Source organism: Paramormyrops kingsleyae, chromosome 17, assembly GCF_048594095.1.
Source record: "Paramormyrops kingsleyae isolate MSU_618 chromosome 17, PKINGS_0.4, whole genome shotgun sequence".
Lineage (NCBI taxonomy): Eukaryota > Metazoa > Chordata > Actinopteri > Osteoglossiformes > Mormyridae > Paramormyrops > Paramormyrops kingsleyae.
In genome coordinates this window covers 8,355,646-8,370,851 of record NC_132813.1, presented here as the reverse complement: position 1 = coordinate 8,370,851, position 15,206 = coordinate 8,355,646, and the positions used below count along the sequence as shown (strand labels likewise).

At 38.1% G+C, this 15,206-nt stretch overlaps 2 protein-coding genes across 3 annotated transcripts in view; both read left to right on the top strand.

Moving 5' to 3' along the window:
- LOC140578990 (C-type lectin domain family 10 member A-like) overlaps window positions 1-13,060 on the top strand; it is a 28,223-nt gene extending 15,163 nt beyond the window's left edge. The window contains exon 6 of the mRNA XM_072701286.1: window positions 12,270-13,060. Coding sequence (XP_072557387.1) covers window positions 12,270-12,432 — 163 coding nt within the window. The 3' untranslated portion in view covers window positions 12,433-13,060. The remainder of the gene's footprint in view (window positions 1-12,269) is intronic.
- On the top strand, window positions 5,952-9,574 carry LOC111844846 (CD209 antigen-like protein C). Of its 2 annotated transcripts, none has more exons than XM_072701288.1 (6): window positions 5,952-5,970; window positions 7,450-7,560; window positions 8,133-8,426; window positions 8,547-8,698; window positions 8,891-8,994; window positions 9,208-9,574. In XM_072701288.1, the coding sequence occupies exons 3-6, from the start codon at window positions 8,135-8,137 to the stop codon at window positions 9,368-9,370; spliced, it is 711 nt and encodes a 236-aa protein (XP_072557389.1). In that variant the 5' UTR covers window positions 5,952-5,970; window positions 7,450-7,560; window positions 8,133-8,134; the 3' UTR covers window positions 9,371-9,574. The 2 variants fall into 2 exon arrangements, with proteins under 2 accessions (XP_072557389.1, XP_072557388.1); XM_072701287.1 differs by lacking the exon at window positions 5,952-5,970 and adding an exon at window positions 6,663-7,038.
- Window positions 13,061-15,206: the final 2,146 nt, after the last annotated feature.

Here is a 15,206-nt window from a genome sequence, read left to right as displayed (position 1 = left end):
TCGGACCTCAAGGACCGTGAGTTGAATAACCCTGCCGTATAGTTAATGTGGAAGTCGTCCTACGAAATAACCTCTTCTCCCCTCTCTCGTCTCCCTCACACCATTCACGATTCTTTTCAAAGGTAAACTGCAGGTTAATTTGTTTTATGTGTTTTTACTCTATATTTTGTATTAATCATTTTTATATGAATATTTCTGGGTTGTAGAACGAATCATCTGAGTTTCCAGTATTTCTAATGGGAAAATTCGCTTTGATATACGAGTACTTTGGATTACGAGCACGTTTCCGGAGCGAATTATGCTCGCAATCCGAGGTGCCACTGTATACTGGAAAATTCGAAATTGGGAACGACCCGTTTCTTGTTTTTGGTTTTGATGATAAGATCGGAAAACGAAAAGAAAATGCCCAGCTATCTTATTTTATTTAGTATGATTATAAACAAAAATCGGAAAACAAAATATCTGTATAGGTGTGGGGGTCCGGCCGTTAACAATTTTGTTTTATCCGTGAAATTCTTGCCACATACGTGTAGCATTACTTCGCGATCTAATGGGGAGCCGGACAATATGTCTTTGCATGAGTACTGGGATTTTATTGTTGAAAAACATAGAAACGGAAGATTCGTTTTTTGATTTAAGACGGAAAATACAAAAAAAAATTTTAAAAAAGGTTGTTTTCACCAATTTGATAGACCAATCATGCTGCAGGAGCCTGCTGGGACACTGCAGCCACTGTGTGTGTTAGTGTTGATCCCTGTTGTGTTCCCGGTTGTCATGTGTGCCCTTGCCTGTGTCTTGGCTGTACCCGGTCCGATCCTCGCGTGTCTTTTACCGTTGTGTGAATTATATCCACTGTGTGTAACTTACTGTCCGCGGTGTCTGACCTCCCTGCGTTTCCCTGTTATGTGTGACTTGATTCAAGATTCAAGATTCAAAGAACTTTATTAATCCCAAAGGGAAATTGCTTTGTCTTGGTTATACAGTAAATGTTTTATGGTCAAGGGCCAAGGCAAAGTTTTCCGGTGACATCTCCGAGTACCAGACTATGGTGGATGACTTTGTTTTCTGGTGTGAGCGTAACCATCTACAACTCAACATCAAGAAGACGAAGGAGCTAGTGGTCGACTTTAGGAAGAGTGGAACCCCTGTGACTCCTATATAACTGTCCAGGGTGAAACAGTGGACATGGTCTCAGAGTACAAATACCTCGGAGTGCATCTGAATAACAAACTGGACTGGTCAGTTAACACTATGGCACTCTACAAGAAAGGACAGAGCAGGTTGCACCTTCTGAGAAGGCTCAGATCATTCAACATCTGTAATACCGTTCTTCAGATGTTTTACGAATCGTTTGTGGCGAGTGTTGTCTTTTATGCTGTGGTCTGTTGGGGCTGTAACATGAAAGCAGCAGACAGAAACAGACTGAATAAGGTAATTAAAAGGGCCGGATCTGTACTGGGCGTGGATCTAGACTCTGTTGATGTCGTGGCAAGGAGGAGGATCCTGTCCAAAACACGCACAATCCTGAACAGTCCTTCTCACCCGCTATACAGAGTTCTCTCCGATCAAAGGAGCAATTTCAGCCAGAGACTGATTATGACCAGGTGTTCTACAGAGCGCCACAGGAGATCTTTTCTCCCAATGGCCATTAAATTATATAACTCTTCTCTGTAATGTTTTCAGTACGGGACTTGAACAATGAGTAGTTCCTGCTAAATAATATTTTACAACACTACTGTTCTCAACTAATGTTCCAAGTGCAATATCTGACTATTACATTTGTGCAATATTTCTCCTTATCTACACGGCATTTCTAGTGCATTACTAAACATGTGTGCTATATTTAATTTAATTTTATTATATTTTACTTCTATTTATTGGTATTTGTCTTTAAATTTTTATATCTATATTTTTCCATTCTAATACTTTTTCCTGGATTTAGGGTTGCCACTTCATCACCTACAAAGTCCTGCCATTCGGTTGCATCTGGTGTGGAGCTTTGCGCTGGATTTGCAAGAGTTGAAGTCACATTGGAGGAGATTCTCTTTTGGCTGTGTTGATCATTTTCTCTTTGGTGCTGCTATTAAAACATTTTTATACTTTAGAATAAAGCAAATATTTGTAGGAAAGTAATATTTTTATAATCTAGCTAAGACATGTTATCTTAGAGATGTTTATGTTATCTGAAAAGCGGTTGAAGTAGCTGCATGATCACTGAAAGCATTTACTGCACTCGTACAATTAAGATTATGTTTAGTGTCCACAAATCTATAAATTATTTTCTCAAAAAAAAGATTTACCAACCAAAAGCAGAATGATTGACAGTGCTTGATTGAAGGTCACACTGCTTACAATATCAGATACAGCAATAACGAATTTACTCTTCACGAGAAAACACTTGTCTTAGATGCATGTTGAGATAATTAAGGTTGAGATATGGCTGTGGGCAGACAGCATAAAAAAAGTTTTGGGGATCGTAATCAGAAAAGGTTCAGATTTAGCGAGAACAGGTAGTTTACCGACAGAAAACTTTTTTTAAGTGTGTTGCTATATTTCAGTTCAATTCAGATTAATTTATATAGCATTTTTAACAATAGACAGTATCACAGAGCAGCTTAACAGAGATGTCAGTAGACTCTCAATAGTTTACTAATTTAATAGTAACTAGTAATTAATATTCCCTAATGTATCCCTAAAGAGCAAGCAAGGGGTGTGATGGGGGCAAGGAAAAACTCCATTAGAGGGCATTTAGGAAGAAAAATAGTAACCAGATTGTTGTGACAGTGATACAACTGAATGATATAGAAAAAAAAAGTCACATTGTGTTATCAGGAATTGTTGTAATTAATTGAATAAATTTTCAGGATGAAGTTCTCCACTGCAGGACCATGATCAGTTCATAGCAGTAGGGTTGAGTGCAAAACTGTGAAATTAAAAGTTTGTGCAAACTGTTCATCACAACTGAATTTCCATGTACTGTCAGGCTTTTCTCATGTAATCGGATTTTAATCAGTCAAAACTATTATAAATATTTCATAACTCATGAAATATGACTTGTGAAAACTTTCACAAATAAGTATGAGTTGTTGAAAGGTAGATGAAGGTGTGAAAGCTTTGTTTTGGTCAGTCAGAGGTCATCTTGGTCATTTTTAGGGCCTTTAAATGCACCTAGATTGAGACCTTGAGCCACCATAAATACTACTGTACTTTAATCAGTCATAACTCATAAAATATGACTTGTGAAAACTTCCACAAATCAGGGTGAGTCCTTATAGGGTAGATGAAGGTTTGAAATTTTTGGTTTGGTCAGTCTGAGGTCATTTTGGTCATTTTTAGGGCCTTTAATCAGTCATAACTCTTAAAATATGACTTGTGAAAGCTGGCACTGTTTTGACGTGAGAAGCTAATGAAAATAAATGGCCAAAATGCATTAAAGGCTGTTTTTACGTAATGTATTTGTACTTTCTGAATTCACACACCAGGACTATCACAAGAAGCCATAATTCGTATTCTTTCGTGCATATATTAGGTTTTTATGGCCGTTTACAACATGAAAAACAAACCGCAAACTAACTTTACCGACATAGACGCGGTTGAGATCTTTTGTTTATTTAGATTAGATAACTGTACATTTTTTGTAATATCAATTCCATGATATATTCTATATTTGTTTCACATTTGTCCCAGTGCACAGAAGGCAGTGGATGAATGTATATAGTTATGTTTAATTCAAATTTATTGAAAAGTAGTCATCTGAGCAAAAACTTATGCGATAAGTTGATGACATTTGTTTGTTGTAACACCAGTGACTCTATTATGCCTGATTTCCCATCTCTACTTTTATTTTTACAGATGATGAATCTGACTATTATTCGACTCAAGAAGAGGCAAGAAGTAAGGAGTCAGATCAGAGTCAAGTGACTGCAATTCAGCTAGAAATCCTGCCCCCCTGACTTTGGTGCAAATTGTGTATTTATGTGTACAATGCTGTGATATATGTGACTGGATTGCCAGGTGAAATGCAAAATTGAAATGAAAGATTATTTATGAAGGGGAAAATATCCTGTTGTCCAATTTCATTTTAGCTCTTTGGGAACTGTGACTGAAACAACAATGGTTTTAAGCTGATTAAATTATTTAACTTTATATCTAGCTATATTAATGCGTAATACAATGACACGTACCAGTTAATTAGTTTCCAGCTTGTAGGTGTAGTCACAGAGGCAGGGTGTAATTGCAATGTGCACATGAAGAGTTTTTGGAAACATTTGAACAACATATTTCCATCAGACAGGTTGCGGAGTCAAGGCAAAGAATATGGCCGCCGCTGTTGCAAATGCATAATAGTGTCCTTGGCAGTGCTGTGCGTTACCCTATTCATTGCCGTAATATACCAGGGTGTCAACTGTGAGTATGAATCAGTGTTTGCATGTATATGTTACAATATTTTCATAACTATTTCTAGCTATTGTATATGTAATAATACACTATATGACACAACATTATGTAAAACCAGAGGATGCCAACATGACACTAATGAAAGTTCAGTTATTCAAAAGATAAAAATTACATCCCAGTGATACATTATCTAAGTTTAGACTTTGTACTGCAGGTGAAAGGTCCATCCACATCATTGTTCTACAGTGATTTCAAATAATAGTTGTTTAAAACAGAATTATTATTTTTTTTTTTTTACATTTTAAAGCTTTAGAATTTCCAAAACTCTGTTAATAGTAGGTTAAACATTTAACCTGTAATTGCAGAGTCTACCAAGATGGTTTAAAATGTACTTTAAAATACTTTAGGTTTCACTCAAGGAAATATGTAAATCTGTATTCCTAAGTATATGTGAATATGTCTGTAGCTTTCTACTGAGTTTATGCGAGTATAAGTGGTATGTTAATGTATCATTTGTATTTTTATGTTTTATTTGGCAATTATTTATTATAAATTATTAATATAATTAATTATTATAATATAATTAATTATTAAAACAGGCAAGAATTTAACCAAAGAGCAACAATGCAGCAGTTTGCAGAAGGATAAGGACTATGATGCTCTGTTAAGTAAATTACCCCTCATTCAGAAGTACTGTCACACCACTGAAAAAGGTACTACTGAGTTTATGCGAATATTAGTGTTATGTTAATGTATGATTTGTATTTTTATGTTTTATTTGCTAATTATTAAAACATAACATAACCTCATAACAGGCAAGAATTTAACAGAAGAGCTTTCGACGATGAAAGTTAAAATAGTGCAGCTGTTCGTCAGTAAGAAGAATTATTTTCAGAAACAATGCAGCAGTTTGAAAAAAGATAAGGATGAAATACAAAAAAACTATGATGCCCTGTTAAATAAGTTACCCCTCCTTCAGAAGTACTGTCACACCACTGAAAAAGGTAAATTTACACTTTTTCTCTCAGCTTAACTTACATATTTCAGTGAAAATATGACTTTCTCATTCTCACTGATTCCGTCAGCCGTTTTAGACAGAGTGAGTGTTTCTTATGTCTTTGCAGGGCGAGTCTGTGATCCCTGTCCTCAGGGCTGGGAGAAGCACAATGGCCAGTGTTACTATTTCTCTACAAGTGTAAAGACCTGGAATGAAAGTCAGAATAACTGCAGTAAGGAGGCGGCTCATTTGGTGACTGTAAACAGTGAAGAGGAGCAGGTGACTGGCCTGATCTCTGTGTGTGATTGTTTGTGTGAGTGACCAAGCTCATCTAGTGCAGGTTCATCCAATAGTGCCGTGTGGCTCCTTTGACAGTGTGATGTGTGGCTTATGTTCACATCCAGCATGTGTCAGTGTGGACAGTGTGTCTCTCAGCAGTGCTGCGTCAGTCATTCACTGTCTTCTGTTCAGGGCTTTATTACCAAAGAGGGAAGCAGCAGTTACTGGATTGGACTGACTGACAGTGCGGAGGAGGGAGTTTGGCGCTGGGTGGACGGCACTGGTCTGAAGCAGGGGTATGAAATCTGCCAGCGACAGTCCCAGGGGAAGCTGGGGGTTAAAGACTTTGCTCAAGAGCTGACAGACATGCATCAAGAGCCTGAACCAGCGATCTTCCAATCACATACAGAGAGACTGAGCTCACTGAGCCACTCACGCTTCTGCAGTAATAGCTGTGTCCCTCGACCTACTATTAAAACTGGAGTGAAAAACTTGCCCAAACTAAGGTTTACCCAACCTATTGTGATTACATATCGTCAAATGTGCTTCTTATGAACTTTACATTGACCTCTTTGTACATACAGTATGTAACAGTGAAAAGCACGGATAATTTCTGTATATACAACAGGCACACAGGTGCAGTAATCACAGGCATAAAAATCATACAGAAATCTCCTTGTGACACAGTCGTGTTTTAGTTACAGTAGTTCAACCAAGGAGACCTCAATAGATAGTTTTGACATTAGTGTTTATTCGTTGAAACAATTTCAATAATTATGTGAACAGTGATTTGGCGAAGCCCGTCTCTTGGTCGTTGGTTCCATCGACTCTGAAGCTGACATATCTGGCTGGGCGACCAGGCAGGAGGCGAAGGAGGCAACTCCGGGCCAGGATGGGGAGCCGAAGGAGGTGGAGGGGAGGAGGAGGGAAAACCGAATAGCTGTAACGGCAAAGAAGTGGGTTAGACTTACTCTTTAAATAAAACCTGGAGCGATGCAATTTTCAATACGCTTGCATTCATTACGTCTCCTTGTTTGAACTTTCGTATTCACATTCATTTCTGTCTTTCCCTGGTACAATGCCTTTTCTGACCATCTTCTGCTACCATGATCTCCCCCACTTCCTCTTTCCATTTCCGTGGACAAACTGCAGATTTAGCTTTTTAGCGTTTATTCAGCATGTGATCAGTCTCTGAGATCATTATAAGGCAGAAAGTCAGATAGTTCTGTGGGGAAAAAACTGCAGAAAGAATTATTTTTTCTTTTTTGCACATTCTTGTATCAAATAGACACAATAGTCAAATTTAATGTCAGAAATGGTTAGCTCTGTTGTCAATTATTGGAGTGTAAATCATCTGGATGATGGTGAGTATTTGTAGGCATTTTATTTAAAGTGATTAGAGAAATGCATGAATACACACTTAATAGATCTCTGTGCTTTTGTAACAGGAAATGATGTGATTGCCATTGCTCATTTATTAGATTGTATCATGTATTTATTAGAATCTTGGCATTTCTGATGTGTGACCATAAGCAGTTCTATATCTCTTGCTCCCACAACTGACTTGTCTTTGTTACTGGTCAACCACTGGAAGCTTAGCCTAGCAGCACTTGTACGAAAATGAGCTCTCTGGCAGCTGTTTCCTTGTTGTATTATCTGCTTCAGTTTAATGTTGTTTTTAGCAATAGTCAGCAAAATACAGAGTTCTGAATGTAAAAGTCGTAGCCATGGTGACTTAATTAGCAAGTGGAGTATCTTGTTTTTATTCCCATCAGGGACAAAAGATAAGACCAGATCAAGCTCCAATCCCTGTGGATTGATTTCAGGGGGTCTAGGGCTGCTGTGTTTCCTCCAATTCGCTGTCATCATAGTCCTGAGCATTTACTGTGAGTATGACTGTATATTACTCAGTATTGTGTAATTCACTCTTAGTACCTGAATGTTTGCTCTAGTAAATGTAATCAAATAAACTGGTTTGTGTTTGGGAAACTGGGGGCACCAACTCGACATAGAATTATTCTATATAAATGATGCAAGAATGTATTACATCATACCCATGTAAACTGCCTTGGGGTGATCCTTTGTGAAAGGCGCTATATAAAAATTGCTTGAATTTAATAGAGGAACATAGTTATTCAAAACAATGAAAATATACATCAGTATCTGTGTATACCGAGTTAATGAGAAATTTATATGAATGCATGGCCTGTAACTGTATATTTGTATATATCTATTTATTGATTGTGTGAGGTGTATTGACTGAATGAAACTTGTTCAGTAAAGGAAGGTAATCTGAAGCACCATTAGGCATGATGTGGTGTCCAGGCAGAGAATGAGCAGCTACAGGAAGATTCAGACAATATTAGTGTTATATGGATGTGTAACTTGTATTCATATGTTTTAATTTAATAATTGTTAAAACTAGTATCAGACACCAAATAACCCCAAATATTTTCAGTGATGGGAGTTAAGCCCAAACAGGACAACGATGACTGCAGCATCCTGGCTAAAGAGAAGGAGCAGCTTCTCCTCAAACTTAACAACATGACTCAACTACAGGAACAAAACAACCAGCTACAGAATAGTTATACAAAGTTAGAGGAGACAAAGAATAAATTGGTCATGGACAAGAATTATTTTCAGCAACAATGTGTCAGTTTGCAAAAAGATAAGGATGAAATACAAAATAACTATGATGCTCTGTTAAGTAAATTACCCCTCCTTCAGAAGTACTGCCACACCACTGAAAAAGGTAAATGTACACTTTACCTCTCAACTTAACTTACATATTTCAATGAAAATATGACTTTCTCATTCTCACTGATTCCTTCAGCCATTTTAGACAGAGTGAGTGTTTCTTGTGTCTTTGCAGGGCGAGTCTGTGATCCCTGTCCTCAGGGCTGGGAGAAGCACAACTCCAAGTGTTACTATTTCTCTACAAGTGTAACGACCTGGAATGAAAGTCAGAATAACTGCAGTAAGGAGGCGGCTCACTTGGTGACTGTAAACAGTGAAGAGGAGCAGGTGACTGGCCTGATCTCTGTGTGTGATTGTTTGTGTGAGTGACCAAGCTCATCTAGTGCAGGTTCATCCAATAGTGCCGTGTGGCTCCTTTGACCGTGTGCTGTGTGGCTTATGTTCACATCCAGCATGTGCCAGTGTGGACACTGTGTCTCTCAGCAGTGCTGCGTCAGTCATTCACTGTCTTCTGTTCAGGGCTTCATTACCAAAGAGGGAAGCAGCAGTTACTGGATTGGACTGACTGACAGTGCGGAGGAGGGAGTTTGGCGCTGGGTGGACGGCACTGGTCTGAAGCAGGGGTATGAAATCTTTCATGTATAACCTGTCTGTTACCAAACAAACCAGGAACCAAGATGTGGAACCGCTCTAAAGTTCTCCACTTCTACTCACAGCTGTCTTACTTACCAGAAAGCCCATAACATTTGGTTTAAACCTTCAGTGTAGATATTTCTTTATTTGTGTTATAGACACAGTAACTTAATTAGTATGTCTGGCTCTTCTTTGTTTTCCAGATTCTGGTTATATGGGGAGCCGGACAACAAGGACCAGCAGTCAGCAGGCATAAAGGCAAACTGCGTCATTAATAGCAATGAATGGAAGGATGAACCCTGTGAAGATCAGTATAGATGGATCTGTGAGACTCAGACACTGCTCCGCAAACCACTTCATATCTGATAAATCATTTATTTTGAACAATATAAATAGAAATGGCGAAACTCTTTGGATACAATCATTATTTTTTTAAATAATATATTTATTACTAAATAAACCAAATCTGTAACTTGTTAAAATTACAGATGTAAGCAAATTTAAGCAATATTAAGTTTACTTAAAGAAAATGTAAATAAAATGTAAAATAAAATAAAAAAACCAAACATACTTTAGGTTTGGTGTCATTGTGTGAAAAAAATCACGTACAAAAGCAGGCAAAGCATTTATCATTCCTGTATATATATGAACTTTACATTGACCTCTTTGTACATATGTGTGCACAATCATACTGGCAATATAATAAGGACATTGAGTAATTCCAAAACTGCATTTTTTAGCATTATTTGCAGTATGTAGATGCTACTGACTAATTTCCCTGAACTATGACATATATAAGGCAGTGCGACAGACCACACATAGCAAATACCTTCAGAAGACAACATGCATCAATTCTGGTATCTCTATCATCACAGCCAGCTAAACATAGTTGTGGTGACCCAGGCCAGAAGTGTTTGGCAGTGGGGACCCAGTGTGAATGGGGGCCTGGTGTGAATGGGTAGAGATGGGAGGTCCGAGTGGTTTTGGCTCTCTGTCTGTCTGCAGAGGTCTGCTGTCGTATTAATACTCATAGTGAATGTGCAGGACGAGCTCTGCATGACTATTTGATTCTGCATACAGAAGAAACAGGGCCACACAGAAGCCAAAAAGAAATTTGTATAAACAACACTCATTGTTTTGGTATTAAAATTGTTGCACTTACTAACACACATTCATGCCGAAATGAGAAATACACAGAAATGTGAATATGTATGTCTTTGCAGGTGCAATTCACTCCTGCTGAAAACTACAGATAATCAGAAGAATAGTTCAAACTGTTGCCATTGTGTGAATAAACCCACCCTCTAATAACATTCAAAAGCATGGATCATTTCTGTATATACAACACGCACACAGGTGCAGTAATCACAGGCATAAAATCATACAAAAATCATTCCTGTAACATGTTTTAATTACAGTTGTTCTTTCTTTCCCTTGGTACAATGCCTTTTCTGACCGACTTCTGCTACCATGACCTCCCCCACTTCCTCTTTCCATTCTAGTGGGCAGACTGCAGATTTAGCTTTTCAGCGTTTATTTACCATGTGGTCAGTCTGAGATCAGAATATGGCTGAAAGTCAGATAGTTCTGTGGGGAAAAAAACTGCAGAAAGATTTTTTTCTCTTTTGCACATTCTTGTATCAAATAGACACAATAGACAATTTTAATGTCAGAAATGGTTAGCTCTCGTCAGTTATTGGAGTGTAAATCGTCACAATAATGGTGAGTATTTGTAAACATCTTTTCTAAATAAATGATTAGTGACATGCATGAATACACACTTCAGTGAGGATAGATCTCTGTGCTTTTGTAACAGGAAATGATGTGATTGCCATTGCTCATTTATTAGATTGTATCATGTATTTATCAGAATCTTGGCATTTCTGATGTGTGACCATAAGCAGTTCTATATCTCTTGCTCCCACAACTGACTTGTCTTTGTTACTGGTCAACCGCTAGAAGCTTAGCCTAGCAGCACTTGTACGAAAATGAGCTCTCTGACAGCTGTATGCTTGTTGTATTATCTGCTTCAGTTTAATGTTGTTTTTAACAATAGTCAGCAAAATACAGAGTTCTGAATGGAAAAGTCGTAGCCATGGTGACGTAATTAGCAAGTGGAGTATCTTGTTTTTATTCCCATCAGGGACAAAAGAAAAGACCAGATCAAGCTCCAATCCCTGTGGATTGATTTCAGGGGGTCTAGGGCTGCTGTGTTTCCTCCAATTCGCTGTCATCATAGTCCTAAGCATTTATTGTGAGTATGACTGTATATTACTCAGTATTGTGTAATTCACTCTTAGTACTTGAATGTTTGCTCTAGTAAATGTAATAAAATAAATTGGTTTGTGTTTGGGAAACTGGGGGCACCAACTCGACATAGAATTATTTTAGATATAAATGATGCAGGAATGTATTACAGCACACCCATGTAAAGTACCTTGGGCCAATGCTGTTGTGAAAGGCGCTACATAAAAATTGCTTGAATTTAATAGAGGAACATTGTTATTCAAAAAAGCCCCCCCCCCCACCCCATAAAGCATTGGAGATATCTAGATTTTGTACAGGAAATTAAAGGTCCATTCAAGCTCGTTCTACAATAATATCAGGACAGGTTGGTGTAAAATTAGCTTTTTAAAGTTTCCAATGCTGTTGATTTTAAATTTCACATTTTCTGAAATATGACAGGAGATGAGAGGATTCATAAGCATTTAAAAACTATTTCAGATCTTGCTCTTGGACATATAGTATGAAAATATATATCAGTATCTGTGAATACTGAGTTAATGAGAATCCTATATGAATGCATAGCCTGTACTTGTATATTTGTACATCTGTTTATTGACTGTGTGAGGTGTATTGACTGAATGAAACTTGTTCAGTAAAGGAAGGTAATCTGAAGCACCATGAGGCAAGATGTGGTGTCCAGGCAGAGAATGAGCAGCTACACGAAGATTTCAGCTTCCTGTTGAGTTTATGGCAATATTAGTGTTATATTAAGGTGTCATTTGTATTCATATGTTTTAATATATTTTGCAATTATTAGAACTAGTAACAGACACCAAATAACCCCAAACCTTTTCAGTGATGGAAGTTAAGCCCAAACAGCACATTCAAACAAACCAGGAACCAAGATGTGAAACAGCTCTAAAGTTCTCCACTTCTACTCACAGCTGTCTTACTTACCTGAAAGCCCATAACATTTGGTTTAAACCTCTAATGTAGATATTTCTTTATTTGTTACATATGGCTCTTCTTTGTTTTCCAGATTCTGGTTATATGGGGAGCCGGACAATAAGGACCAGCAGTCAGCAGGCAAAACAGCAAACTGTGTCATTAATAGCAGAGAATGGAGGGATGAACCCTGTGAAGATCAGTATAGATGGATCTGTGAGACTCAGACACTGGCCCCCAAACCACTTCATATGTGAATTTTTTAAAATAACTTATTTATTAGCAAATTAGCTAAGTTTGCAACTTTTAAAAAGTACCAGTTGCATTTAAATAACATTACATTTTCCTCTTTTTCATAGTCAACTGCAAATTTATTGAGTCCATGCTTGTAAATATGTATAATAATAATATACTCCACCTGTTATCTGTGATTGGACAGATATACAACCATCAATGGTAATACACTTGGTAATATGTGATGCATCAGTGTATTACAGTGCTGCTTATGAGAGAGAGCTGCATAACGTCACGTCACACAGCACTGGCAACTGAGCCCTTAATAACTAGATATTTGCTTTAAGTTCTCATTTAAATAACACAATGTGCTTCAAATGAATGACGTCCGTAACAATTCTGAAATGTATGTTGACAGTATTACTGTAAAATAAGCTAAAAGAGCTCTTTATATTTTTATAGAAAGACTGTAATTTACCTACTTTTAATTTCAATACTTTCTCTAAAAATTGTATTCTATATTAGTATGTTCCTTCAGTTGTTATTCAGTAGTAAAATCGAAATAATAAGCTGTGAGCAGAAGTTGACTGTAAACACTGAAAAAAAATTCTGCACCGGTTTTGAATTTTCAATACAAATAGTGCCATCAAAGTCTTTGCTTCAGTGATCATTTCAAGAAGACTGGTGACACTAGGTGGCATCAGTGTTAATCCAAACTCACAGTAACATTATTGTTGCCTAAATGGAATCTTAAAAGCAAGACTGAATATTACAGTGAATTATGCTCATTTGTGTATTAATACTGGCAGATTAAGAATGAAGCTGAGTAACTATCACATGGATTTTAACCCTGCAGACTAGTTAGACAGATATACTGTGTACATGCTGCTGACCTGGTTAGGTTTTCACTCTTTTCTATGTTTCCATTGTGATTGGTGGAGATGGGATGTATGTGTGGTTTTGGCCCTCACCCTGTCTGCAGAGGTCAGGTGACTCTCACTCTAATACACAACTACTTCCTAAAGTAGATACCCCCCCCACCCATCCTTTCTTGGGAGGAACCAGACTCAAAGGGGAATCCTGTCCTCTAGGGGCCAGCAGAGGAAGTCAAACGAGCAAGATGGTAAAATCCTAATTTCCAAATTTTAAGGTTTGAGTCTCAAAGCGGCAGCAGGTGATGACAGGCAGGTTCTGGTGCTGCTTCTGATGGCAGGATGGACAGTGATACAGCAGCAGGGCGAGCAGCCAGGAAAGACCACACAGGCAGTGGAGGCGTCTCAGGCAGCAGGACAGGCAGAATATATTGATATTCTTGCGTCTCCAGGCAGCACACCCCAGGAGGGGTGGGGGAGATAAAAAGTGCATCAGCCAACATAGGGGAAACTAGAGGCAGTGCAAACAGTTAGGTGACTATAGTGAGAAGCAGCTTTTGTAGGGTTACCAACTGTCCCAAATTGTCCGGGACATCCCGAAATATGGGTGATTTTGATGCACTGAAGGGACGAATCAAAATCACCCATATTTCATGATGTCCCGGACAATTCGGGACGGTTGGCAGCCCTACGCTTGTTTAACTGACACATAGCCATATAGCCTGCTTCTGGCAAGGTGAAGAACATCCTCTGCCCTTCCGTTCCAAGACAATGTAGCAGTTCAGCCTCCTGTCATGCATCTGGCCATGCTGTAGCATTTATGGCTAACATAGTTTTCAAACATTTTAAGCTACATCTCGAAACTGCATCACAAATTGGCCTGGGCAAAGCGGAAATAAAGGAGCGAACACTACTCTGGCCATCCTCTTCACCAATTTCTGTGCTGCAGCTGGAGTCAGAGGCCACCAATACATCAAACAAGCGCTTTATTCACCACCTAGCACGTGGCTACGGCTACACACAAAGCCACATTCTCCACCATACTGCCATCTCCTGACTAAACAGGGCAACTGCAACTGGGATGTAGAACAGAACAGGGTGGCGGGGTGTTAAAAAGCTGAGGAAGTCCCTTTTAAGTCCATCTCTCCCAGGAGCACCTCAGTATTCATCCCCGGAACTAACCTCCTCCGCCAACCACTGACTCTTTCTGTCTTACTATCTACCCCTGACTTCTTCCATTTAGGTGGTTTAGTTGGGGCTACGTTCAGTTTTTATATTTTACATCCACATTTTACATACATTTTAATCATGTGAATATCAGTGTCAATGACGCTGTCAGTCCGCGAGGCTCTTTGAGACACTGCTCCCCAATTCACTGTATATCTGATAATTTACTTAAAAGCAGATAAACATAATCAAAATATGATGTGAAGTCTCTGTTAGAAAATGCTGTTTTTTTATAGGAGTAATGTTCTTAAATAGTGTTACATAGACAAAAAAGACATTGAAATGACCAAACCAGTATTCCCGCTAAATCTTCACCTTGGCAGGATCCATGTAAAATTTATTGAACTGGTTAAATGAGCTGAATATTCCGAAGATTTCCATACTTTTACACAAAGGAATGTCATAGTAATCACTAATCTGTAGTATCTATGCATCACACTGTTTCCTGTGAGAGCAATTTGACTAATTTGTCCAAGTAATAATTTTGCAAATATGAGAAGGGCTTCTGTTAAAATTTTTGGTACCGCATTACAATAAGGTTAAATTGTAGTAACTCGTTAATAAAAAGAGAACTGTGTTATAACTTGTTTACAACTGTCTTAATGATTTAAGCGTTATAACCTAATTATAACGCATTCATAAACCCCTTACAAGGGTAGTCTTATTGTAAAGATGTACAGAGTTCTCAATTTCCTTTG